Consider the following 25,921-nt stretch of genomic DNA (forward strand, 5'->3'; position numbering starts at 1 on the left):
CATTATGCTGCATCTTTTGCACTGCACTGTTTTTTATCAACAGTGAAAAAATGGTCCCACACCGGACTCTTATGTGTAGCTGATTACTTCATGCACGCACCTTGCAGAAGTGACGCTCCTGCAGCGCGCTCACGACCAGACGTGACACGGTGACATCTCCCATTAATAAAACGGCATAACTCCCTGATTTTCAGATTTCTATTTTTAAATTCGACTTGAGCGCAAGTGGAAAACCAGTCAATGTGTCGACACATTCACATCCCTAATGCATATGGAGAAAGTGATAAACAATATCAACATTTCATATCATTAACTAAAAAGAAAAAAGAAATCTAAAGGTAACTTCAATACTGTATTATAATTATTGACTAAATGATGAAAAAAAGGTGTCTGCAGGGCCAGTGAAAATATACAAGGGGCCAGTAAAACTCGGATCTATTGGCCAAGCGGGCCAGTTGGGAAAAAAAGTTGCATTGAACCCAGAGTATATATGGAGTTCAATTATACAATGTTTTGAAATAAAGATGGCGTGTATTGTGTATCATATATAGTAAGAGTGTACCATTTAATTTGCAACTCAGTTCCTTGGTAGCACCTACTTACAGTACAAATGACTTCTGATGGAAAACATTTGTATGAAAAACACTTTCATTAGCTATTCTTACTATTGTATTGTTTAACATTAACGCATATATTAAAAAAGATATTGCGTATAAAAAGTGGCTGGTAAAAAAGATGAGTGGCTGGTAGATTTTTAAATCTACCTGCCACAGTGGCTGGTAAGCAAAAAAGTTAATTTCCATCCCTGCATTAAAACATAACTTTATGTTGGGGTATTTTGCTCCACCACAACCATTATGGTGTTAGTTGCAGTCTCACTCCTGTGGCAGGGTGCCCTTTAGAATGTCATGCACTTGTCGAGATAACATTTTTCAGGTTTGAAAAAAAAAGAATTGTTGAGCAATGTCTTTCAGTTTCCAGTTAACATTAAAAGTATTCCATGAAAGCAGTTTGGAGCTAAAAAAGACAAAAAATGCAAATGTTTTTTTTTCTTCGATTGATTAATTATAAGCCAAAGGAGACTCCCAAAATGAAAATTGTCTGAATCTGAATGCTCTTTAAAGTATGCACCTGGATGTAAATGTGAGCTTGTGTTTGGCATCTACACAGAGCAACACCATCTTGTCACACACTCTATACTGTGTTCATCCATCTGCTCAGCCACATGAGATTGGTGTGTGTGTATCTGGAGTGTGTATGTGCTGGATTGTGTATGTGTGTGTGTGTGTGTGTGTGTGTTCTGGAGAGAGTGTGTGTGTTAGCGGGTGTGTCTGTGTGTGTGTCACGGAGCATATCCCGCCTCTGTCTGAGATCAATTAGACCTGTGCGCCGGCCGGCATAGGAAATTTTAATTATGTCTGCAGATGTCGGGCTGAGTGGCACGGAGGCCGTCAGCCTGGCTGAGAAAAGCCTCTGAGGCAGGAACTGTATTTAAGGAGACTCTCTCTTAGTCCATGATACAGCCATTAGGCCCTGCAGGAGAGAGGGGCTGGAACTGTGGTCGTGATTTTGAGAATGTTCACTGTCATTAGTGGGTTAAAGATAATATTTATCTTCTTTTTTGTTGAGATAATGTGTTGGCATTTGCTTGGCTTTAATTTGACAATTTTTGCATTTGTAAATACCGTTGATTGGCAAATTTACTGCAAAGTCATGTATCAAACCTTCTATTTAGCACTAATAAGCAGTTGTGCTGGCACTCCTTTCTAAGCACCCCATTTGGTACGAAGCAATTAAAAAAGGAATTTAGAATTCAAAAGGCAAATGTGTTTGGAATAATTTAAAAATGAAAAAATTAAAGTGTTTTCAAACGTATTTTCAGGTCACGATGATATCAAGTGTTAAGAGATATGGGTTAAACGAAGGTGCAAGGATGTTCTGGTTGCCTAAGTGCCTTGTCTTTTTAGACAGTGTGTACAGATTCACAGTTGCCCTATTTGGATGGTGGATCTCCCCGGAGAGAGGCAGAATTAGGGAAAATAACACTAGCCTTATTAACGTGGCTGAATGCAAGGTTGGGATGCTGCCAAGAATTGTTGGCAAGCCTAGTTGTGCAAAGATATAAAAGCGTACATGTATAGACGAGGGATGCATAAGTGGTTGGAAAGTTTTAATTTGGCCAGTCAGGGGAGAATTGAGATGTGTGTGCCTTTTGTTTGTGAGGGCCAGGGGGAATAAGGATAGCATAACTTTCCCCGATACGCCGCCTTGTTTTGTGTCACACACAGTCAGACAGTGGCTGCATGTAGCACAACTCCACAAAAGCAATCTAGGTCATCTTTCATCATCTGCTGCTCTGGCACAGGCAGAGGGATGCGCTCAGAGTTAAGTGGACACAAAGTGTGTTCAGAATGTCAGTGTGCAGAGACTGAAAAAGAGAACTCAGCTAATGACTGTGCATATAGCAATGCCATCACATGAGCTGATGCATCCCTTACATTTGTGTTCTGGTTATAAAAAATGTATCAGCAGACAAGGTTTTAAAATCAGAATATTATGATGTTAGCATAGATAGTTAGCAAAAACACATTCCTTACCACGGTATGTATAAATAACAGGACAGTATCTGCATGTTTTCTGAGGAAATGTCTAGTCGTAAAGATTCACAGTTCATAAAATTTGTTCCCAAATGGAGGAGAACTGGACAAATGTATGTGAGCTACAGTACATGACATCAACACACACCAATGTGTATGTAGAATAAAGTAAAGACTTACAGTAACAATAAAGCACATGGAACGGCAAAGGAATCTAAATAATTGACATATACATTATGTCGATTGCCTGAGAGACCTTAATACTGAAAAGTTTGTCCAAATGAGATGTTGCCAGTGAAATTTGAAATAATGACAATAAATATATAAAAAAGGCACACGTTGACTTTGAAGTGGATTCCTCACCCAAGCAGCACAGGTGGGTTATATTTAAATGCATGCCAGCTATCAGCATTAGTCACCCACCTATGTCCTACATTTCCCTTTTTAACTTCTGACTGCTGTTGCTCTTCGTCAGTGCAGTGTGCCAGTGTTTGTCATGCAGTGCATATTGTTTCACAATGTTCCAGACCTTTCCACTTGATATATTATATAAATCTGCAGTTTTATTTTTGATTGTTGCACCTGCATTTTGGGCAAAGATGATCTGGTCTCTTTGGCGCTTTGTTTATCGCTCTCTTCTTAGATATGACAGATATGCGGCAACTTGGTATTAAACTTAATCTGACCCACCTTTACAGCTTTGTTCATTACCATGCAAACTTCACAGTATACATCCCTTTTCCCATGAGGTAGTTACATCATTTTCTATACGCTCTGTTACAAACTACAGCTCATGTTGTGCTTTACAACATTTACTCTGTTACATGAGTTTTTGCCATAGACACTGTGAAGCCCCAGTGTGTATTGAATATAAAGAAAAGCAGCATGGTCGCCACACTGCTCTATTGAGCTGAATGACGGCTACTGCATGAACACTGCTCTCTCCTGGGTGCAGACAGCATAGACGAGCCCGGGGAGCGTCTGGGGGGAATTACATATTGTTTTTTTAATGCAATGGTGACTCATTAATTCAATATTCACAGACACATTGAGGCGAGCACAAGACCTATTTCAAAGCATGGACACTTTCTTGCCTTGCCTTTCCAACTAGACAATGTGGCTCCAGCAGGATTTACTAAAGACAATCGCTTCAAAACTACGGGTAAAATGGTGAGAACAAGCAAACTAAACTCTTCATTTTGTAGTAGTCAATGTTAGATTTCCTGATGAAATGGGTTTGTGGAGGTGAATTGGAGCTTTATTTTGTCAAAGTGTTCTATCATGTCTGCTGCTGATATTCCCCCGTCAAGCATGGCTTGTTTTTAATAGAATGTGTTTACTTTGAAAATGTCAGGATAATGCCATCTCAGTTTTTTATTTTTTGGTATAATTGGATCCAAGAAAAGATATGGAATATGAATTGTCCCTCAACACATTGGTTTTTCTGATGAAGTCTTCCTGTGACGCTACTGGAATGAATATCTGATTTTTTGCATTGTGGAGAAAACAAATGATCAAGAAGTATTCTAGTTTCTGACCTTTAACTCCCCTATACTGTAGGTACATCAGTCTAAGGTTCAATATCGTTAGCCTACAGCACAACCAAGACCAGGATTGTCTCCTTCCTAACAGCTACCACTGTGCCACCAATTACAGGTTAAACATTTACAATACAATACAATTATCTTATTAAAATAATAAAGTGAAGATCTTGGCTGAGGTATTCCCTGCTGATGTGCATTTACATTCTAATTGAGCGCTTGCTTTTAAACCAAGTAAACACAACTTAAAAGAAATTGACCGCATTTCTTTGGCAGTCTGGTGGACTAATCAATTCTACTCAGGATGCTTCTGCTTTCTCTTTCTCCCACAAACTAAAATGGTGTCTCGAAAATATGTATAGGAAAAAGAAACCTCGCCTACAACCTGCACTAGAGTATTCTTTGAACAACTATGTCTCACCAGTGTATGCAGGCCTGAGAGGTACATACGGTACTTTCCTCTCACAAAACACAAAAGAAGAAGAAAGATTTTACAAAATATTCCACCGTTTTTGATGTTTCATGAATAAATCAACAGTGTTCATTGGACAAAGCATCACATATCCCTTTCTCCTCCGTCTTCATTCCTGCTTTCGCTTTAATCCCTCTCTTCTTCAGCACCTCTTTATTTTATCTGTCTATAGCTCGCACACAGACAGGCTTCTCCCACCGTTCATTATACGAGGCCGCCACTGGAGCTGAGAAAAGGGCATGCGAGTGTGTTTACCTTGGTATATATGGTATACTCTGAAGCAGCATCAAACCAAGGCCTGTCAAACAGCTTGAAATGTAGCGAGCAGCATAAACACATAGGGGCAAGTTGGACATGTTTTTTTTCTCCGAACAAATGGTTAAAGGTGCTGTAAGCGTAATAGTTATTTCAGCTAACTTCCTGTCAGTTACTGCAGTTAGCAGTCCTCTCGCTCCTCCCTACGTCACCACATTAATGCACTGCGGTCTTCAAGCAGCGAGTTATCTAGCATCATCTCAGATTCATAAGTGTGTCATAAACATGATAAATACCATCAAAACAGACATTGGGAAGGATTTTTACCTGCTCCGCCATTGTAGGCGCATAAACATTCACACATCTGTTGCTCTGGCCTGCACCGGCAGTGAGACCATGAGTGAGACGGGTGTCGGTTTGTAGCGTTCTCTGTTGTGATTGGATGAAAATTTCGGAATCCTCCAATAAGTTTATTTGCCGATTGCATGTAGAGCCGCTGACTGAGAGATCAGCTTTATGAAATGTGCACATTATGTAAGTGATCACTGTATGAATAAAGAGCAATTTAACACTTATATTAACATAAATAAACCGCTTACTTCACCTTTAAGTGAAATGAAGAAAAATGTGAGGTCAAACCTCATGAAATAAAAGACTCACAGATATCTTGAAAATTCCAATGTTTTGTCAGCTTTAAAGTTCGACAGCGATGTTACTAAGGAAGAAATACTGTATTCTTCTTCTTCTTCTTCTTCTAAGTGGAAACTTAATGTAAGCTAATACTGGCAAACTTAGGTAAGATATTGCTCTGTAACTGGCATTACTGAGTCAGTTTTGCAATGTTAAAATAGTACACACAGTTGCACAACACATTTAGTCTTCATGGTTTTCACAAAAGTAAACAAAATTAATTAATTTAAACTAAATGTTAGCTAACTTTAAAGGGATATTCCAGAATAACTGACATTACTGAGTAACTTTACTAAACTTGTCTATTACCATCTAAAGCTACTGTTACACTATGTTGTAGCGCTCACCTTTCAGGTCACTATACAGACAGTCACCAAACTGCAGCATTACTGTCAAATACAGAGATGTCTACATACACTTTGCGGACTATAAGTAACATCAGCCACTGTTAGCAATTGTTTTCAAGAATATGAATTGTGTTATTTCTTACTTACTTAAAAATTCCATACCCTCACTTTAATTCTATGTTCTACAGCGCAAACCACTAACCAAATGCTCCATACACTGTCTAAACATACATTTAGGAATACCCTGCGGTCTAACAGCAGTGGTAGTGTCTGTGCATATCACGAAGAGTACTGCTAATGAACATGTTAATAAGAAAATCATTTCAATTACCGGAGAAAATGGCTCATTTGAACTCAAATTATTATCGCTCTCAGTGCAAGAGCCAACTGCATATGAAACAGTATAGTCCTTTAAGCAGTGATTCATCCTGGGGAGACGAGTCACCCTGCCAGATGGAAGACAACGCACAAAGATGTAATTAATCACTGTGTTCCCACTGGGTCAGAGAAAATGAAGAAAAAAAAAGACTGGATTCACAGTTTTACTACTCGGTGTTAGAAAAAGGTTGAGTAAGATACTGGACGTGAGGTTGTAACTGGTTTAAACAAGATAATGAAGAGTTGGACTCGTCCCACACATTGATTTCTCATCATATGGTTAGATGTGCTTTGACCATTGGTGCATTAAAGCTTTTTGCTTTACTTTTCGATCCAAGTCTTCATTGTCATTAGCAGGTTTCAGAACAAGGGGACGCATAGAAACTACAATACAAACTCGCTTCTCATAATGTGGTAGCAAAGAGTGAGAGAGCCAGAGGACACGCTTAACAGCTCCCTTGACTGAGTTTATGTCCTTTTAGGGATAAGAGGCTTGTCTGAGTGGAAATTGCTTTCTAATGTTACATTGCTTCTTCTACTACATGTCCATATGTACTGGAGAAGGTTTATATGTTGATTAAAATGTTAATTGAAATGAAATCCCTTCACCTTAAATCATAATTAAGCAGATGAGTTATGATTATTATGATCCACTACCTTTCCGTTCTGTGTGCGCACTGAAAAAAAAAACAATCCAGTGTTACTACACAGCCTAGGTTGCTGAATAGCGTGAGGATATTATGCACTGATGTTGACTAAAAGTGATTTTGACAACGAACATTCTACAGAATCTCTCACTCTACCTTTAATTTAACAAACATTCATGCTCTAAAATCAAGGTAACAACAGGCTAGTTAGTTAGTTAGTTAGTTAGTTAGTTAGTTAGTTAGTTAGTTAGTTAGTTAGTTAGTTTCAACCGCGGTCAGGTTTTAAATAAAGGGACTGACACAAGAGGAATTGCTTTGAAGAACTTGTCTTAATGTAAAGCTGTATGACTTATGTCCTTTACATCTCATTCTATTGTCCACGTCTTGTAGAATGAGAACATTAGTATGCCATCCGAGGCCAACATATGACATCCCTTTATCTGCAGTTAGCTCTTCATTACTTCCCATTTCCTTCCTTCCTATCAGCTTCTAGCAGCATTTCCTCCCTGATTAGGTATACACAGCAGCCCTTCACTCTCCTACAAAATGTCCCCTGTGGATCGCGACCTATCAGTCCATTCTTCATAGAAACATATTGACTCTTTTGATGGTCCTGAGTCCCTCTACAAAATACCCCCCAACACACACACACACACACACACACACAGACTATGTTATTCAAATAAATGAGCCTGTGGAGGGGGCCAGTGTTCGGATCAATGCACAAATCTCAACAAATCTCTCCCCTGGTGCACACGTGTCAAACACCGTGTCGTGGGGAGATTACACCTCTCGCTAGCTACTCCTGTCTCTTCACTTTTGTTTTCCAGTCTGCAGATTCTGTGGGATGAATGGTGAAAATCGATCATTACTATTCGGGTTGGTGGCAGGACCCTCAGCGCCCTGCCTTTGGCTTACAAGTTGCTGTCATCCACTAGGGATAAACCTGATGGCAGGTACTGAACCTAGGGCAGAGAGCTTTGAAAACCGAACAGGCATGTGGCAAGCTCTCTACAATGAGCAGACAACATCTTTCAAAGTGTCACAACTCACATTAGAGCTGAATAAGTGATGTTGTGTGTACCGACCAGTTGGCAGTGTTTGTAATTATACTAATGGTGATGGTGATAACATTTTGTGGATTCTTCTCAGGGCCTTTTTAGTTTTAGATTCTCATTCAATTAGATTCTTGTTTTGCTGTTGCCATGAGCTGTCTGTGTACAGCTTCACCAACAAACCATTTATTTTGTACAGAACAAATGGAAGCTCAATACATATTTGAAAGGCTATTCTCCTTTCACCCGGCCTGACCAAACACATCCTTGGTCTGAGAAAAGAGACAGAAACCTCTCAAAGCTGACATGTCTTTCTTTAAAGTAGATACTCGGATGGCCACAAAAGCCAATACAGTCCATCTCTCTCTGCAATGGCTTCCCCCACTGATGTTTAATCAGAGTGAGAGCTGGGTCTTGCCTCTGCTTCTACTGGAATCCATTCAGTTGGCCCTTCTTTTTCATTTGTTTGTGTTTTTCCTTTTTAAGTAACTTATCCACCATACTTCTTCTTCTTACTTCTTACTTCTTCCCTCAGGTTTTCTAGCTCTATCTCCTCCCACATGTAGAAATGCAAAAATTTCACAGAAGGTCTGTTAACAGAATTTAATTTGCCTTATAATTGTATAATATTTGAATGCTGCAAACATTCATGCTTTTTGCTGTAAACTTTGTTTGACCTCACAAATATGCAACTTGCTCATTTCTCACAAGGAGAGGAGCACAGGATGGCCTTGGGGAGTAAAGAGACTCCCACATTCCGTTCTCAGATATTGTATGAAGAATAATATCTGCTTGATAACACACAGGATGTAAGGTTCTGGGAACAGTGTAATTAAAACTCATCCACGTCATCAATGACCCTGGACACACGAACCAAATGTGTTCGCATACACATTTTTGGGAGATAAAGCTCCTACCATTTCTGTTCATTTCTTTGTCTCAACCATGTATGCTACCTGTGCTGCATTGTTGTACCATTGCTTTGCTCGCAAGTAAAAATCTACCAGACTTTGAAGATGCCTGACTGGATCTCTTTATTTAAAACACTTGGGTTTTAATACATGAGATATAAGAATTCCTGTAACAACGTCCGTCCCCACTCCACGGGTTGTGCTATTATTAATTTTTTTGATTTATAAGGGGGCGCTGTTATTAAGCCCCGACTGAAGAAACTTTGAGAGACCACGCCCCTCACACCGTATGTCCGATTGACTTGAAATTTCTCACACAGGTGTACCTTAGGGTGCTCTACAAAAAAGCCTCTGGGACCATATAAGTCCGCCTGGGAATATTTTCCACTAATTAGCATGAACTGAAAAACAGGCTTTTAACCACAACTTCCTCAAATTTCACTGTATTGACAAACATGTTCATGAACAAAACGCTTACGCAGGTGCGGGGCTTATCGGCAAATTGGCCATAACTCATTGACCATAGGTCCTATCATCATGGAACTTGCTGGATATGTGCAGGAGACATGTGGCAGCATGTCCACCAAAGTTCGTCGAGATTAACCCATAGGGGGCGCCACAAATGCGAAAACCATAATACAAAAATGCATTGTTTGACAGGCCACGCCCCTTTTCCCCTAACTCTGATTGACTTGACATTTCTTACACGTGTTCAGCTCATGGTGCTCTACATCAAAGCCTCTTGGACCAGGGGTCAGACATGATTTTATTTTTTTCGTACTACTAATATCCGCTGGATTTTCTATTTTCTTTTACTGCTCTAACGTCCATCTGGCATTCATCGCCGGCCTGATTAAATCCTGTTCAATAACAAAGCAGAGAGCGGGTTGGAGACAAATGAATCGCAAACATGCTTTCTCAGTCCCAAGGTCTTTATCAGAAGAACAATTCTGCTCCTCCTACTTTATCATTTATAAACCAAGCATCAAATATTATATATTATGTATAATTATATATATATATTTTTTCATTGAGTCGGCATGCATAGGTCCATTTGTCTTTATCTTCAGAATTGGGATGGAGAAACCAGGCACATTGTTAGAAAGGCATGAAATACATCACCATGTGGGAAACTGTTAACTCTGGACAATAGTTTGGCTTTTCTACCCACTAGACGGTGTACCAACATTCATCACTGTAGTGTTGCCGAGTGATGCCAAGGAGCTTTCCAATATTCACTTGTTTAGTTGGAGATAGTTGTCGCATAAATCATTGTGAAAAATTGCCTGTTTACTGCTATAGAAAAAAAAACACAGAAGGATGGAGATCAATCTTGTGTGAGCAGTCCAGCATACTCTTTGATTTAGCAATGGCTATATACATTATGGTGCCGTCTATGAAACATGTGCCTCAGCTTTTCCATTACAATGCTGACAGTCATCATGAGTCATGAAAGATGACACTGACAACCATAGAATAACATATCAGAGAGGATCTGAAGAAGAGTTTGTCAAGAAATAGTAACACCACGTTGCTTCTTCCAAAACCATCAAATGTAATTTTAAAATCATCGTTATAGTTGTTTCAGTGGATATTTTGAACTTTGGACTTCATTGGCGGTTCCCCTCTGCTTTACGCCCTCCAAGGTCTTGTTGCTTACGCATACTTAAGTGTGGTCATTAAAAAAGGAAAGGAAAATATTGACATATAATGACATAGACTTGTCTTCGCAAATGTTCAAACTTTTCTTAAACTGTTTGGGAACGGGGTTTGAAGGAGCAGGAAAAAAAAAGAGTAGAGTGCCATCAGGAGTCGGCAGCAGTTTAATTGTAACATCTCTCGACTGGAGGTAGCATGAGTCATACTGCAATATTCAGAACTGACAGAACTGCAGAACAAGATTTCCATTAAAATGAATGAATTGAATTTTACGACAGGAGAGTTCCAGACCCTCGACCTTGAATATGTCTGCCATCTCTGAGAGTAAAAAGATTGGAACGAACACACACACACACACACCCTTAGACAGCACCCATTCACGGTGCTACAGATGAATGTGAACCATTTTTTCATCATCATTTCAACTCTCTTTGGTTGCAAATCTGTTTGCTTCTCCGGGGCCTTTTAATGAGCACTCTGTAGCAAACACTGCCTGGCTAAATGAGGACGGCTCCTCATCAGTGGAGTGAAGTGTCTGGGGCCAAAAGGGAAAAGGACCTTAACTGCGTTCCAAGATACAGCAAGTCAAGAAGCTCTCAATCTTGCTTTATACTTCTAGAGGAGAAAACACCCACCCCTCTCCCTCTAGGTCATTAGCTAGAACTGGTCGCGCTGGCCTTTTTTTTATTACTAAATGTGCCGGTGCCCTGACCACATGAGCACTGTTCTTGGACCATGTCAAAGCCGTCACACTACACAGAGCCACGCCGTCAGTTCATAGGCTGAGTCACTGAAAGCTAGTTCATTACGTGGCTTGTCATTGCTGTTGGAAGATGGACCAAGTCACTCCAGTCATGTAACGATGCCCCCGTGGGATGTAGGCACAGAGAAGAAGAAGAAAAAATCATTTTGAGAACTGTTCCTTTTGTACAGTCAACTCTTTCAGGTCCCATTTTTAATCCTCGTGGCTTGATCCATGGCACATTTACGGTCACAAGATCCACTGCTCAGAAATGATAAAGGAGAAACAACAATGACTGTGTCCAAGTTCACTTTGTAACCTTTACATACTCCTGTCCTAAAGCCTGTCTCTCTCTAGAGGCAGCTACATTAACATCTTTCCAGTGATGGTGCAGAAGCCAAGCATTTTTCATAATGAAATGCCTGTAAGGTGACAGATAAGGCCCCACCCCTCTGCACTTGTCAGTCAAGGGCTTTGCCTGGTGGAAACTTCAACCGTATATCCAGAGTAACATGACAGTTCAGTCAGACTTTTTCTTTGGAACGGCAGGAGAGAATGAAAGATTGAATCATATGTTTTTCAAATGCCCGTGTCACCACAGCAAGATTACATATTATTGGCACATCCACTAACCCAGACACCCACTCACCAGAGAGTATCTGTTATCACGCTACGATGCATATTAGCATTCTGACTGTCTTCCTCGGAGGACTTCAAAACGAAGCGAGGAGGACTTGAAACGTCACATCCATTTTCCTCTTGCTTTTTAAACTTTTTAACCTAACTGACTGCATGGGGCTGAGTAGGTTAAAAAAAGAAGACACATAACTCTGCATCTGGCTAATCGCAGCTAGTTTGTGTCTAATTTAAAGATGCACGCAAACCAAAAGGCAGACCACATAAGGAGTATTTTGGACATAATTGGACTGACAAACAACTGAAGTTAACCTCATGATTTACTCATGCTGCTGATGAGCCTCCCTGCAGAGCCTCTGCAGCTGGAAGGCTTCAGCCCACAGTATAGCTGCTACATCAGGCTAAAGATGGGGTCCTATCTCCAATGTATTCACAGGTCAGCAAAAACAACAACAACAACAACAAACATTTGTGATGAGCCAACCTCCGCCCTGAAATGGACAGTGTGTGAACTGTTCCCCTTTGCACAGCCTGACTGCCAGCAGCACTGCTTCTTTTTGCACAACCCCGTGTTCCTTCTTTACTTGGTGCAGCAAAAAACAACAGCCAAGGTCAGGCTGTAGTAGTTGTAGTTCATAAAGTTATAGGTGTAGCAAGAGAGAGGGTCTAGGCCAGTGCCAAGGCTTGATTGTATGGACTTTGTGCAAGCATGGCAAGGTCAATATGATCTTTTCATGGTCTTCCAGCTGGCAGTGAGCAGAAAATCTGGAGGACTGATTCCCCCCCCCCACCCCCATGTTCCAGCTAGATGAGACAGAGGAGGAGAAGGCTTTGAGTTGCCTGAAAGCACCCCAGTGCTCCCTAGTGGACGTGCACACATGAATTAACACACTGACACGACCAGAGACACATATTGACGTGAGAACACGTGTACAAAACACACACACACACACACACACACACACACACACACACACACACACACACACACACACACACACACACACACACACACACACACACACACACACACACACACACACACACACACACACACACACACACACACACACACACACACACACACACACACACACACACACACACACACACACACACACACACACACACACACACACACACACACACACACACACACACACACACACACACACACAAGCTTGTGCAGATGCCCAAATAGAAACGACAATTGAAAATGCTGATGTCTGAAGACAAGCGAGATGGGGAGAATGCCAGGCCTTTCAGCTGCGCACAATTCATGTTAAAAAAAAAAGTAAATGGTTCTGCATGGTTCTGGTCTCTCAGGTAACAAAAGCCCTGTGACAAGCTATTATATGTTCAAGGCAAATGGGGAAGAAAAGTGGATCTAAGTGACCCTGTCAAAGTTCTTTGAATAATAAAAACCCATCAACCCAGTGTGGTTTTCAAGCGAAATGGACTTTGAGAAATATATTTGAATCATTCTTAACAATTCTTCCCTTGTGCTGCGACTACACTAAGTTATCGAAGACAAAATCCAGAAGTTCAGCCAAAGCTAATATGAGGCTAGACCAGTCTGGGTAATACAAACTGTCAGAGGATAAAAGTTGTTCTTTTCATTACAAAATCCCCTCTTAATGTTTCTCCCACACAGAGTAACCCTGCCGAGCCATGGCCAATCAAATGTATTTTCTACACAGAATACTTTATTAATCCCAAAAGGGCAATTCATTTCTACAGTCTATCCCATCCATGTAAATAAAAGGAATAAATAAACTAACAACAGCAATCAAACATGAACATGCAAGTGAGAACAAGTGCACAGATCAGCGGGTCGCGTTTACTAGCTTGATAGCCGTGGGAATGAAGGAATTTGCATAACGATTAGTTTTCCGCCCATGCACGTAATAGTACCCGCTTGAGGGCTGAACTGAGAAATCCCATGAAAGTACAGGGTCGGGTTGACTTATTGTTATTATACTACAGTTCCCACAATGCAACTCCACAGCTACAGAGGAAGTAACGCAACTGTTTTACAGGCTGACTGGCAAACCATATGATTACTATATTAACTTTGTGTAAAATCAGTAGAGGGCCCCTTTATGACTTTATTTTTAAGATAAAATGCAAAGGTCACCTATTGTGCAAAATGTTTTTTTTAACATTATGAGTCCAAGGTGACAAAAGACTCCCAAGGAATGAGACAAAACAACTCTCTCTTTTACTTCACCTCCACCTTTCTGAAAATGTGTTAAAAAACCAGTCAGATATATTTCCCCTTATGACTTCATAAGGGGAGAAGCCACGCACCCTCAATACCAACCTAACCTTGCACTATACCTCCACCTGTGATAAGCACACCCCAAATATCTCTCAATGTAACTGGCAGTAAGATTCAAACCGGCAGTGAGATTCAGGGCCAATCAGAGCAGACTGGGCTTTTTGGAAGGCGGGGCTTAAGGAGACAGATGCTGAAAAGAGGAGATTCAACAATGGCACTGTGAAAACATATAAAGGATGTTGTAGACACTACGCCATGAACATCAGTGTATACTAGAAACCCAAATTACAATTGTTTTTCACTTCACTTCTAGCCATCTCAGCAGCGGAGCAAGTTACACTTCTATCCCTGGAGCCGGTTCAGACCAGCGAGCATGCTGGGAGCCTGTGCTCTGATAAGACACAACACAGCCTCTCTCATGGCACTGCTGCTCTGCCTCTTCATCGCTGTCTGTAAACAACCTGCCCATCAAACACACATGCACGCACGTACACACACACACACACACACACACACACACTGAATGCCAAGGGTTGATAAAGGGCAGAATTGACATGCTCGCCTCTTCTCTAGAAAGGTGAATGGAGGGCGTACAGGGATGCTGGGGTAATAAGGGATAAGCGGGTTCAGTGAGTTAAACTGCTCTTCCTCGGTCTTTCAGGGAAAATCATATCCATTAAGTGTTTTTTTGTCCTGTGATGAGGACGCTGCTGGCTCTCCTCAACAATCCCATTACAGATCATAAAGGGAGCTAAGGGATGTGGCCGAGAGCACCAAGGCTTCTCCTTTAAAGAGGCGGCTGTGCTTTGTGTGTGTATGGCAACTGCATCAGGCCACATCCGTTAATGTCCTTTTAAACTGCAGGTGAACACTGGGAGCTTTTTCTACAGACTCTCCTTGTTCCCGTCTGATGCTCTGTGCTCAGTGGTTTGGAGTCACAGGGCCCTGGGTCTGATTTAGCTCAAATGAGAGTTTGGGTTTAAGATGTATGAAAACCATGACCAGTCTGACAAGGAGAGAACAGCTTAGTGGTAGTGCTCCACTGGACTGGAAAGACAATGGGAGTGTTACGTTAGCCCCTAAAATGATCCCTTCTTTCCCCTTTGATTTTTTCGTGCTGCCATCTTGCCAATATTGCAGGAAAATGAAATAGGAGGCTTGAAAGTCTCCTTCAAGGACCTCTGAGCATTCTCTTATATGGCTGTATATTTTTAATGATCTAATAAAGCTGCTCTAATCAATAAATGTGTATTATGCACCATTAAATTGTGAAAGGAGGCTCTTGTAGTGATAGAACCAGAACGAATTACAACCAAACAATGTTGGCAACTACAGTGGTTGAGAATTATGCTTATATGGCGTACATGTACATTCAACAGTGGAGTAGAAACAAAACTCAAAATGAATGCTAATGCTCCAGGTCTGCTGGGTATGGGCACATTCTTCCCTTTGTGCCCACAAGTTGCCAAAAATATGAATAGATAAATAATGCAGATTTAAGGTCCAATACTAGTGCTTTTGAAGTTCTATATCGCCATTGTTCAGCAACAACCAGTGAGAACACAAGTGACTTTCCGCAAAAGGTTTTACGAGTTTCAGGAGTTTGCAGTTTTACTGTGCCGTATGTTGTGCTAATTTAAATTCCGACACAAATCTAGAAGATTGGACAGTCTGAGACCTAGGGCCAATTATTGCTGCAAATCTATTTATTTCTGTCTCCTGCTCCCACTCTCTTTCCTCCATTCTTTTCCTCTGTTCCTCCAAGTTAGTAACTGGAGGAAAACAAGTGAAGACAGCACACATCAGTTGACGTCTTCATGGATCTGTATGAGTGACCTCAAGGAGAAAGGATCCTGCCCTGTCTAATAACAATATGCACATCATACATTTATGTTTTTCCCTGCTTGGATATATACAAATATAAAAAGTAGATCATTTAAAACCATATAACGTGTCACATCTTGCACAGTCTTACCACAAGTCCTATATTCTTTGTGCATTGCATATGTCTTTGTCCTTTCCTGTGAATAGAAGACACAGCCATTCAGGCAGTGAATAACATGTCCGCCTTAAAGCAAAAACCTGCTAAAATGTGCAATATAACCACAATGAAGGTGTTTACTATTGAAGCTCCCAATTTGGCAAGCGTCACAATTTTCATATTTTATTTTGAAAGTATGACGGGGTACAGAATAACAACAGCTTGTCTTTTTGGGTAATAGTTTGCTGCTCCCCCAGCTCTTGAGATGGGGCCAACTAATGTGAGGGCCAGTGCACACCAGGGTGTTCATTTTACATTTAATATCAGGCAGACACACACACACAATTCTCCTCTTCCATTAAGTCAAGAAGAACTCACCGTCTCATTACTTGCTGGCAGCAGCCCTGTTCAATGTGACTGTCGTGAGTGAGTATGAACAGGTTCCGGGGCCATCTCATTAAAAGGCATTAAGTTCCAACCATCCACACGGGACATGGTGACACAGAGAAATGGCTGTTTTTCTTCGACAGAGGACAATCAGAATAGAAAGGGCCTACGTTTGATATGTGAGCAATTGAGTGGGAATGTCACTTTCACATGTGACACATATTCACATTCCGAATGTGAATATGTGGTGAGTGTGCAAGTGTGTGGTAACGACATCTTTGCACTGTCCCCCGTTTAGCTCAGTTAAATGGGCAATGATTTTTGAGCATGGAGAAATGCTGCAAAAGACAAACTTAAAGTTGCTCATTGTTAACTTCTGTGAAGAATCAATGGTTGTAACCAATCACGAGGTAAGATCTGACACACTCACCACTGCTTCACACAGTACTTATCGCAGACGGACAAAAGACTCCTTTGATTTGGAAAGTCTTACTCTCATGCCATTAGAATCAAGCCAACACTGAGACACACAGCAGCACTTGATGGCGCTCATTGAAAGTTGCAGTATCGATCAGCGTGGAAGGGGCCTTGTGGGGGTGTCACAACACACCGCAGACTCCTTGAGTTAAATTGATCATAGAAATGCTTAAATAATAAAGTGAAATGCCATTCTGACTTCTCTATTGATTTCCCCATTAAGTGGCTGATTGATACAAGCTTTGAATGTCAGGAGTCTCATTGATTGCCACTGAGATCCACACACCTCGCCAATCGCAAAGTCGTGTCACTTTTCCTGTGGCTCTTCCACCTGGATGGACTAAATTAAAGGGTCAACAGGTGCAAAGATGTTTTGAATCTAGGCTGCGTTCCCAGCAAAGTGATTACACACACTCTGCGGTGTTTGGTTAACTGCATTGGAGAACGATGCCACTCCAACTTCCAATCTCTGTCCCAAAATATTAGCAAATTTGGAGCCCAAAAACAACAACTCTGAAACGCAAAGGCTTAATGGGCAATAAAATACGCTTGGCATGGGACTGTGTTGTCAGAATATGGAGAGCCGCCCAGAATTTCTTCTTCAAGCCTCCGGAATAAATTGAAGTTGATGAATATTGCCAGGCCAGCAGTACAATGTCATTACATGCTCTGGACATGCATGCCAAGATGAGAATGATCTACAGTAAGTATGGTTGTAGAACCCAGTGAAGTTTGAAAAGTCATGAGGAAGCCTGGTCTAAAATAGTAAAAATCGAGGTATGATATCTGAGTTGGGTGTCTCAAGTAGCTTTTACTAAAATCTGACAAAAATACATTTTCGTAGGTATTATAAAACTTAGTTAAAAAACAGCTTGCTTACTGTCTAGACCGTTTGACAGGACTGTGTGGGCGTGTCCTAATAAAACGGTCTCCATAGCAATGGTCATTGCTTCATGAGAATGTTTGGGCTGAGAACTGCCGTGATTGGTTCAAAATACTTACTGTGTCATAAGAATCAGAGCATAGCCGGCCTCATGTAAACTGAATTTCTGTTAAGTTACTATTATGCAACTAACTCTCAAAATTATATAGTCTGAAGGATTAACTGGGTTTGGGTTTACAGGGACTTTAACAGCACCCTGGATACTGAGAATGATCCAAAGTGGGACCATACAGAGAATGGGACTCTATTATACATTTTATTTATTGGCACCTATCAAAGTACTCAAGGTCACCTTACCATTCAGAGTTACAACCGTGTTAAGTGTAATGTCGTAAAGTATTTTCAAATTAGGGCTGACATTATTTGCAATGACTTTCATTACAGAAACATCTGACGTACAATTGCATATCACATACACTGTATGAAAACACAGCTTAAGTCGGGAGAGAGCACAATCAGGGCAAGCACCAGTGTGATAGGTCTAACACATTAACACTGACAATCAAACAAAGCAAAATCTAGGGCTGCGACTTTTGGATTATTTTCAACTCTTGATTATTTTCTTCCTTAATCAATTGCTCATTTGGTCATCAACAATACTCAGTAGTGAACACCATTGTTTTCATTTTACAGTATTATTCTTTTTTCTTGGCGGTTTTTTAATGTATCTTTTTAAGCATTGAGATAGAACTAGGTTTCAGCTACTGCCAACTAGGCTACTGCCTCACTGTATTTGCTGTTCAGACAACAAAGAAATAACTTGAATTTGTTTAGCTAAAGTTCATCAAAATACACCAACCTAATTCTAACTATATTAATTATTCGAAAATAATATATAACTTATAGTAGTCCATCCATCTGTTATTTGTTTACAGGGGCCTGTAGTGAACATGAAATAACTGAATACAAAAGAAAGGCAACAAGTAAAACTGTTCTGCCGTACTTTGATTGACAAAGCAAACTGTTCACAGTCACTTAAGCTGCTGCAGCTTCTCTTGAGACTTTTATCCCAACTACTTTGTCAGGAAAGAGAAAAGGCTTTTTGGGACAAGCAAAATGAATGGTGCATTCATCTTTCAAGGAGACACTTTTTCGAAAGAAAATTGCCACAAGCAGTGAAGTGAACTTTTTCCGCAAAACTTACTGTTAACTTTCTTTATGATTCAAAAGAAATGTTGATATTTGCCTGACGGGGTTAAGATGTGCGCACACTGCTAGGATCCTGTTTTAAGCCTTCCCTAAGGGAAAAGGCAGCCGGGGGAGCTCAATAGAAAGCTCATAAGAGACTGTGGTTTTATTGTTTGCAGTGGAGCTCGGAGGCAAACATGGGGAGATAAGCCCCTGACACGCTTTCCTCTGGAGGATGATGCTAGCAAACATTTTACTGCAGTAGCTTCAATCACATCCCATCTTGTTAGGTATGTTTAGAAAGTCTCTCTCTGCTCATGGTGCACCAAGGAACACCAACATCTTCAAGAGCCTTGGCAGCAGGTATGTGCAGGTTAACAAAGCAAGCGCTCCCCCACTTCCTCCCACCTCCAGTACTCAGATCATTTAAATGACTTGCCGGCAACCTTTTTACAGGCTCGGCTTGGTAGAACATAACAGAGGTTAATAAAGTAGAGGTCAAATCTGTATCACACCTGCACAGCACTGTTTTCCTCCATTTTACTATACGCTCTTACACAGTAAATTCCCCAGTGTTAAATATGCAGTGTCAAACTCCATTAACTCTATCTGAGTTAATATAACAACAGCTGGAGTAGAATGCCTCCTAGTGTTGGTGTCAATTTCGGTAGTTAAAAGACGGGGTGTAGAAAGTACTCTATAAGGCTTTAAATAACACTATACAGTGTATTTTTAACTCTATTTTGAGTTAATTTAACTCTAAAATTGTAACACTTTGAAGAGAGTTAATTTAACTCCAATTCTGAGTGGGACCAAATACACTCGGAAATGGTGTTAAATTTAACTCTTTTAGTGTTATTTTAACACTTCAAAATTTAATGTGTAGTCATACAAGCATTTTTCTCATTAATGATCTCCCCTATAGGGCAAGCAAGTATAAATGAACTGAGCAGAGTTTTAATGCCTGGGTTCAGATAGGCGCGTTTACCTGATCGTCCAATTATTCCGGCTGCCATGGTTGGTATTTATTTCATGCTAATAGCCTGCATCTTACCGGAGGCTGAGGGGGAAAAAATAAACAAGTGTAACACGCACATTACACGGAAAAAATGCCAAACACTGGCCAATCAGGGGTGTGTAAGGCGACAGAGCGAGACAACACACATTAGGGACTTGAGTTGAGTCATTTTATACGAAGGAGGGAATTTGCGTGACACTGGCAGGAGGGAGAATGTATGTAAGAGGGGAAAAGAATGGATTGAGGGAAAACAGCTGTGTGTGGTTGTGTGTGTGTGTGGGGGGGGGGGCAACAGGGCTTGTGGTTGTCTGCATCAACAGTGCATAAACACATTGGTGCCTCGCAGAAACACATTAGGTAATAAATGCTGATGCTAATAACAGCAACCACAGGCAAACATGCAACAGAGTTTTAAAGGAGGCTTAAGCAAAAAAACAGACGTATTGTTACTTACTTACAGAAACGTTTGTTGTGAATGTCAGTTATTCTTACGGAGTACAAGGCATGAACCTGCATATCACAGAAACAACAACACAGGTCATCTCCCAATGTTTCACCTTCTATCTGTTTTCTGCAGGAATGAAGTTTAGACTTTGGCCATTTAGTTTAGATAACTGTCACATTTTTAAAGGTCACTTATTACGCAAAATGCACTTTTCCATGTTTTTTAAAATGTCCATCTCCACCTTTCTGAACACCTGTGTTCAAAAACCCCAGTCAGATGTCTCTCCCCTTATGACGTCATAACAGGAAAAGCCATACCCACCTCCTCCCCTATTAGCAACAAAACTTAGCACTACATCCACCTGTGATAAGCCACACCCCAAGATACCCCTGAATCTAACTGGCAGTTAGATTCAAACCGGCAGTTAGATCCCAGGACAATCAGAGCAGACTGGGATTTTTTGAAAGGCGGGTCTTAAAGAGACAGGCTCTAAAGTGCAGCATTTCAGACAGAGGCAGAAAAGAAGAGATTAAGCAATGCCACTATGAGAAATATAAAGGTGTTTTATGGACAATACACCATGACCACTGTTTCAAAAAGTACAATTGTAAACCTAAAACTGAGCATAATATGTGACCTTTAAGTATATGCTATAACAGCATAGGCCTATTGAAATATAGCCACGGTATTGAAAATAAATCACTAAGAATAATAAAACTCACCATATACCGTATGAAGGACTATCTGTTATCACATGAACACAGTTTTGATCACATGACAATCGAGCAAACTCCTTCTGCAGATATAAATGATAAGGTCCAGTGAAAGCTAAAACAACAACAACATTGGCCTTGAGTTTAGATTATTTTGTCAAACCACTATTTCCAGACGTCAATACAGAGCTTCATCTCTCAAATGAAACTGATGTTCACAGCAATGAGCTGCCCTCCTGTTTTAATTACAAACCGCTCAGAATCATTAATGCTGACATCATAAATATGTGGAACGATAACATGACATCATAGGACCACAGTAATAATCTGGTAACGGTCGATAAATGATGACATTAAACAATCCTGTCCTCACTGACATTGTGCAATCAATCCAATTACACAGGAACTAATTCATTTAACCCCTGCATGTTGATGTGATGTGAGAAGTGACAGTGTGCAAAACAGAACAACATAACCCAACACCCATTTATATCACATTTATATGTTCTAACAGTTTCCAAAAACATGACAAGCAATTTTTTCCACAATAAAAGCTCTCATAAATCAAAACATAAATAAAATATGTGCTCATATTTTTGTGAAGTATCCAGGTGTAGCCTTCAGTGGTTTTTGCTTAGTTCAATATGGGCTCGTTGGGTTTAAATCTAGTTTAGAAGTTACTGTAAATGAACATTTGGACATGTTAACCACGTTGTTAAACCACAGTGAATGATTATCACAGTGACGCCTCAGAAGATATTATCTAACCAACATTTAAAAAGTGCATGTTAATATCATTTCTGACTTTTAACACTTTCATCACTTATTAGAATAAACTGACAACTATCCAGAAAGTGTGCTTGCTCCATTTGGGTTTGTCTTTGGTACAAAGAATGCTGTGATTTGTCCTGTCTTCACTGCAGTTTGACAAAAGGTCACTGTGGGAATACTGTTTCCACACTTCCCATAACAGATTTCAAATGGAATGGATTTCAAATGGATGTGCTTATAGAGTATAGAGCCTATTTCCTTGGTGAAGCTTCCTCCAGGAAGCCCCTGCTGCTCTGAGCAGCACACTCCTTAATGATTAAAGACTTGATCAATTCCTGGGTTATACCAGGACGGAGGATGGAGGGGTGCAATAAACAACGGATGGCAGCCTATTAATGCAAATGAGAGCTGCTCACTTTGCACTCCCTTGCCTGTAATGCACACATACAGTACTAGAGTGAATCAAGGAGTGAGGCTATAATGATATCTCGTTATCTTATCTCATGCTGTGCAGTATTCTCACATGATATGCAGTAACATGTCAGTGCTGCAGCACATTGTATCCTTGACTGCTTAACCAATGAAAACTCCAGGTCATTTGATCAACTTTATGCCGTATGCGTAGTGTATTAATTGCTCGCCATCTCAGCCACTACTGAATGTTCTCAACCAATAAAGAATGTTCAGAAATCTGGATGAGCAGTTTATTTACCAATCAAGGTGCATATCCAGGTTTCTCAAGAACCGGAAGAAGGCCTTATCAAAGTTTTTGAAACCAGGGATAAGATGTTTACATACACAACACATGACAAGAATAAAATAAATATTCAACCACAACAAGGATACACATGCACATGTTAACTCACTATCCTAATATATATATATATTTCTATATCCATCTATCCATACACATACCTAAAACGTTAGCCTTAACTTTAGAAAACTTTCTTGTACATCCACATTGCAAAGTTACAAAGATTCACAGCAGGACACCACCTGATACAACCAGTCTGATCTGTTGGTCTCCGTTAGAGCAACTCCACTGCAATCGTTTTTCTGGCTCAGTGCTTTGCCAAAAACACCGCCATGTTTGTGATGAGAAAGGGTTGCCTTAAAGAAATAGCTAGTGTACACACCTGGACATCATTTCCACCTGCAAACACTACATTCTGTGTTGCTGGAAAGGCTGTTCCACTCTGATGCTTCTCAGTGCCAGTTACAGGTGCATCTTAGCATAAACAGTCACAGTGTGTGTGTGCGTGTGTGTGTGTGTGTGTGTGTGTGTGTGTGTGTGTGTGTGTGTGTGTGTGTGTGTGTGTGTGTGTGTGTGTGTGTGTGTGTGTGTGTGTGTGTGTGTGTGTGTGTGTGTGTGTGTGTGTGTGTGTGTGTGTTTCTACATGCTGCAGGGTGGGGTTACCCTCCTTGCTCTTTCAGCTCCCAGCTGGGCCGGCCTCTGCATTGCCCTTCGTCTGATGGGGTTTAGTTGCATTCATCTGGGCCAGCCTCCCTCATCAAAGTGATTAAGCAGTTACACTGATTGTGCCGATGCTCAGAAGAAGAAGGAGGAAAGGACCCTCGGGTATTGAGTGCTAAAGCTCTCCTGGAGATAACAGCTTAATTTGTGCCTAATCAAAATAAAGCCTGTTGATCTTAAATCACCAACCTTTCCTTCAGCACTGGGTGGCTCGGGGAATTGAGAAAAGTTACCGTTGAGGAAAATCCAATGGAAACATATAAAGGTCTTATGCAATGCACAGTAAACATATAGGTGTGTTATAATGAAGCACAGAGGCCTCTTATTCCAAGCCAAACCAAATATATAGGGCTCAGAAAGGGGATAATGATAGACGCCTCTAGCTATGCTGCATTGATGGATCCCAACTGGGAATAATGAAAGAGTTTGGTAATTAAATCAACTTGCATTTTGTCTCTCAGCGCTGCTATGAGCATCAATAATGAAACAGGAGTCTGGAGAGTCCGCTGGATCATAGTGACAGATCCAAAGGCATGGATTCAAGTGCTGCACACGCACACGCACACACACACACACGTTCCCATTAGACCATGCTTCCTTCATGTGCTGACATTTCTTTACCCGCTCATTTCACCATGAAAGCATTGCCAGAGCTCATTGCCAGAGCCCACGCATCTTTAGACACACACCAGATTCAACATCAAGAATTAATCACAGCAGAGCTCAAACTAAAATTACAACTGTGACGGAACAAAGTGAATGACTGTTGGCCGGCTGAGTTGTGCACATGTGTGTCTGTCTGTGTGTGTGTGTGTGTGTGTGTGTGTGTGTGTGTGTGTGTGTGTGTGTGTGTGTGTGTGTGTGTGTGTGTGTGTGTGTGTGTGTAAATGCATTGCTTTGTGAGGACCAATCCAAGCGTTTAATCATCGAAGTGAGGACACTTTTGGAAAGTGAGGACATTTTGTCTGGTCCACACTTCTCTAAAGGGGCCATTTGAGAGTTGACACTCGTTTTTGAGGTTCAGGTTGGAATTAGGTTTAGGTTAATGTTAGTGTGAGGGTTGGGGGTAGGCATTCAGTCGTGATGCCTAAGGTTAGGTCAAGGGGCTATGCAATGCAATATGTCAATAACGGTCCTCACAAAGATGGGTACCAGTGTGTGTGTGTGTGTGTGTGTGTGTGTGTGTGTGTGTGTGTGTGTGTGTGTGTGTGTGTGTGTGTGTGTGTGTGTGTGTGTGTGTGTGTGTGTGTGTGTGTGTGTGTGTGTGTGTGTGTGTGTGTGTGTGTGTGTGTGTGTTCGTTCCAATCTTTTTACTCTCAGAGATGGCTGTGTGTGGTGTAGGGGGCAACATAGGGAGAAGTAAGAGAGAGACTCACTCTGGGAGGATATCATGATGTAGAGGCGGGGGTCTGCAGCGCGTATGGCCGCGGTGTATCGATCCTCTATCCCGGGCACCTGCGCCTTTTTCTCGGGCATGAGGCGAACCCTGAGCCGGCCCCCGTCCGCGCCCAGCCACCACTCCAGAATGGTTGTTAGATCCATTTCCAGGGTGAGCGCCGGGGCCTCCTCGTACACAGACAGCCCCCCGCATCCCGTGTTGACTATATCCTCTCCTATTTCCACCACAACTTGGTTCGACTTCCTGCTGGCTTTCGTCAAGCCCAATTTCAGAACTTTGGACAGCGGCCGCGTGTAGAAGAAGGGGAGCTGTCCGTCAGCACTGGACGCGTTCCCAGAGTCTGTGGCGGCAGTAGACTTGGGCTCGACAAAAGTAGCGATGGTTTTCTGCAAAGGTATGCAGTCCATTTTCAAGTTTGCGCGCACCGTGTAACACCCGCTGTGTGTCTGGCAGTCGCCGTTCAGGGGTCTCTTGATGAACTCCGCCAGGTAATAGCGCAGCAGAGAAGGGACCGCAAAGTCCACGGCCAGGGTTTTCCTCTTGAGCCTTGAGTTGATGGTTTGGTTCAGGTCTCTCTTGGCCCCGCTTTCCCCGCTGATGTTGCTGCTGGAGCCGGCGGTGGGTAGATCCATCCCCGCGGTGCTCCTTATCGGCGAGGCGCACTGCAGCCCGGCGAAACATGCCGCAGAAGAAACAAGCAAAAACAATATCCTGGCGTCCATGGTTTAGACAGTTTTAACTCATTTGTTTAGGAGAAGCGAAACCCCCTTTAATCCCACCATTCACCGCCTCCTCTCCCTGCTCGTCTCACACACCAGCGCACAGAGAGCACACACTAGAGTGCGAATCGATGATCCTGCGGGTCCTGCGCCTCTTCGCCGGTGCGCACCCGTGGCAAGACGAGGGGAAACTGTTATCTTTTTTCACATTTGTTTGTCAGCGACTGTTGCTGTCCTTCCATCTTCAAATAGAAA

The 25,921-nt window shown here is 41.5% G+C and overlaps 1 protein-coding gene across 1 annotated transcript in view; it reads right to left on the bottom strand.

Moving 5' to 3' along the window:
• LOC307262039 (ALK tyrosine kinase receptor-like) overlaps positions 1-25,669 on the bottom strand; it is a gene marked incomplete at both ends in the record, with an annotated part of 348,028 nt that extends 322,359 nt beyond the window's left edge. Inside the window, one exon of the mRNA XM_080042775.1 lies at positions 24,925-25,669. Within this exon, the coding sequence (XP_079898901.1) occupies positions 24,925-25,669 (745 nt within the window). The remainder of the gene's footprint in view (positions 1-24,924) is intronic.
• Between the last annotated feature and the right edge of the window lie 252 nt (positions 25,670-25,921).

The sequence above is a fragment of the Ammodytes marinus genome (assembly GCF_949987685.1).
Source record: "Ammodytes marinus genome assembly, chromosome: 15".
Classification (NCBI taxonomy): domain Eukaryota; kingdom Metazoa; phylum Chordata; class Actinopteri; order Uranoscopiformes; family Ammodytidae; genus Ammodytes; species Ammodytes marinus.